This window comes from Gossypium raimondii, chromosome 11 (assembly GCF_025698545.1).
Source record: "Gossypium raimondii isolate GPD5lz chromosome 11, ASM2569854v1, whole genome shotgun sequence".
Lineage (NCBI taxonomy): Eukaryota > Viridiplantae > Streptophyta > Magnoliopsida > Malvales > Malvaceae > Gossypium > Gossypium raimondii.
Genome location: NC_068575.1, coordinates 15574318 through 15577087, shown reverse-complemented (window position 1 = coordinate 15577087; position 2770 = coordinate 15574318). Strand labels below are relative to the sequence as shown.

Sequence of the window (2770 nt, the reverse complement as noted above, 5' to 3'; positions counted from 1 at the left end):
GTGAAAAGAACAAAATGTAAACTAATTCTTAGTACAAGGACATATCCATGATAATTTTATCATTTATAATATAAATTTTTATTTTGAAATACGATGGATTATTTAAAATTTTGTCGACGTTACTTAACCCAACTAAAGGAAATGTTCATGTAGAATGAGTCTCATTTATTTCTTTTATAATTTATAGGTCCGGATTTTAACCTTGAATATGGGAATTCTGAAGAATGATGTTTTGATACCTTAATAAGATGGCTTAAAATGATTAATTTTTTAGATTCTCAAGGCTAATGAATCAGCACACTATGCAAGAACTTTTTTATTTGAGCTTACTTTATTTATCTCAAAACTTGAAGTAGAAGAAATCATTCTTTCTCAAGTATTAAGTCGGTAGGAAGAGAAGCAGGATCCAACTCAAATGATCCCACAGGAACACCTTCTCTTTCCTTACCAGTCATTTTAACTGATGGAATTTGATGAGAAAACCTATATAGATTCCGAGATGACAGCCGAAAACAAATAACCCCATCTCGTGCAGTTTGTTTGAAAATACTAACAAACCCTTTCACTTTGTCCAAATGAGAGACCCAAATGCCCATTTCCTTGTCAAAATTAGTGAGAACCTCCACAAAATCATACCGGTATGCAGGTTTATGATTTTCTGGCTCAGAAGCCCATTTAATATTCCAATCTTTGAAGAGAGCCCAAATTTCCCCCTTTTTAGGATACACCAAGCAACCGAATTTCCCAAAAGATTTTATGGGATAAATCCGATGAGAGAACATTAGACGATCTACACAGTCCTCTGTTGATCCATTGCAGTAATTACCACAAGAAACAGGCAGATTCTGTTCAACCCAATTCTGCTCATTTTCCTCGTCCGGGTCAGCCTCGAGCCAAGTAATTCGTAACTTGAAGCCAGGATTGAATACATTCTTGATCCGTGCATAAAATCTTGGCATGCTATCCAATGAATCATATATAGCCCATACTTGATTAACAGCAAAACAGTTCTCTGCCCTCTGCTTCTCAAAATCACTAAACTCTGGATCTGGATATTCAAGCACCTCAGAAGGTAGGTTCACTCCTGCACCTGATTCTGAATGACTAATAACCGGGTCCACTTTTTCAGTCGTATTAACAGGTTCCTCTTCCTTCCCTTTAGACTCTCCAGCTTTGACTGTAGTACCAAGAGCCTCTTCAGTTTCAGTTTCAGCTTCACTATCAGTCTCACAATTTTCATCAGACTCTTCTACTGACTTCCTCCCTCTCTTCTTCGCATTTCTTGAAGTTCCTGACCCTTTGAGCATCGCTGCATTAGGCATAGGCATGTCAACACCTTTCTTTCCGTCTCCCGCATTTGGAAACTCAACCACTTTCTGATTAGCTGTAAAACACTAAACATAATTAAAAAAAACACGTCTAAAAGCAATAATGGTTATGAAAAACTGAAATAAGAGATCTAATCGGTAAGGGAGACTTGTTTATCAACAAATAGAAAAGGCATACGAAAACTGATGGCAACATAATTTGTTAATGATTAGCACTAAACTCAAGAGTCAAGATGAAGAAATGGATGAACTTCAGGGTTTAACAAACGCCAATGAATGTCATATCATAGTGAACAGATTGTAACCATTAATAGCAAGAAACCGAAAAGCTTGCATTATAAAGAATGACAAGGACTAAGTAGGAACCTATTCAAAGAATTGGGGTGTCTAGCTATCATTGTAAAGAATGCTTACCTTGTTTTGACCCTTTTAGATGGTTACCTCTGCGACGTTCTTCCGTAGCCTTTTCTTGCAACTCGAACTCCATACACCGCTTCTCAAAACTCTTCTCTTTCAACCTAAATTGCTCTTCTTTCAACTCATACTCACTCAAGCACTTCTCCAAATCTTTATCTTTCAACCTAACTTCCCCCAACTTATCTTTTACCTGTTCCTTCATCAACTTAACCTCTTCACGTTGCTGTTCACTTCGTTTTACGCTTAATTCAAGATCTTTACGATGTCGTTCAACTTCCTTCTTCTCTAACTCAAAATCCCTACAACGCATGTCAAAAGCCTTTAGCTTTAGCACAAACTCCTCCTGTTTCTCTTCAAGTTGCTTCTGCGCTAACTCAACTTCTCTTAGCCTTTCTTCGTAACACTTCTTTCCCGCCTCCAAACCCCTAAATTGCCTCCCTAATTCCTCCGCTTTACTTTTAAGCCTCTCAAACTGCTCTTTAACAATTTTCTCATTTCTTTCAATCTTGTTAGCACCTTCTTTTATCTCACCTTCTTTTGAAATCACTTCTTTGAGTCGTTCTTCGACTGAACTTTGAAGGGAGTCCAAAACTTCCTCCATTTCTTTCCATTGCAGATTAAGTAAAAGAACGGAAGAAGCGAGATCTTGAATCTCATTCATAGTTCTTGGCGGATTGGTTTTGTTCAACTCAATGAGTTCTGAATCAGTTAACTTCTCCATCAAGTAAATCAAACCAAACACCTAAACTTCAATACTCCACGTATATACAACCCTAACCTAAAATTACAGAATAAAAGCAAAATCTGTGAGCCTCTTTTCTTTTTGAGAGAGAGAGACGATACAGTTCCCCGAAAAAGAACAGCTAGGCTAGGGTGAGACTGGTTCAAGATATGTAATTTTAGGTAATGCAAGCTTATATAACATTTGAATGGAGATGTTATTATATTCTTTCCGAATTTCTTTTAAATTTTAATACTAATTAGTAATTTTATTAATTTTTTAATATTTTTGGTATGATATTTTT

The 2770-nt window shown here is 36.4% G+C and overlaps 1 protein-coding gene across 1 annotated transcript; it reads right to left on the bottom strand.

Moving 5' to 3' along the window:
- Positions 1 to 362: 362 nt before the first annotated feature.
- On the bottom strand, positions 363 to 2466 carry LOC105804484 (uncharacterized). Its single transcript, XM_012637124.2, has 2 exons — positions 1743 to 2466; positions 363 to 1384 (listed from the first exon to the last, which is right to left on the bottom strand). Exons 1-2 carry the CDS (start codon positions 2464 to 2466, stop codon positions 363 to 365), a joined length of 1746 nt encoding a protein of 581 aa, XP_012492578.1.
- Positions 2467 to 2770: the final 304 nt, after the last annotated feature.

What these genes read in the sequence shown, in the direction of transcription:
- LOC105804484 (XM_012637124.2), bottom strand. Translation starts at nt 2,466, where the DNA reads ATGGAGAAGTTAACTGATTCAGAACTCATTGAGTTGAACAAAACCAAT. An exon ending in TCTAAAAGGGTCAAAACAAG is followed by an intron (nt 1,385 to 1,742) that starts GTAAGCATTCTT and finishes AGTGTTTTACAG; the next exon opens with CTAATCAGAAAGTGGTTGAG.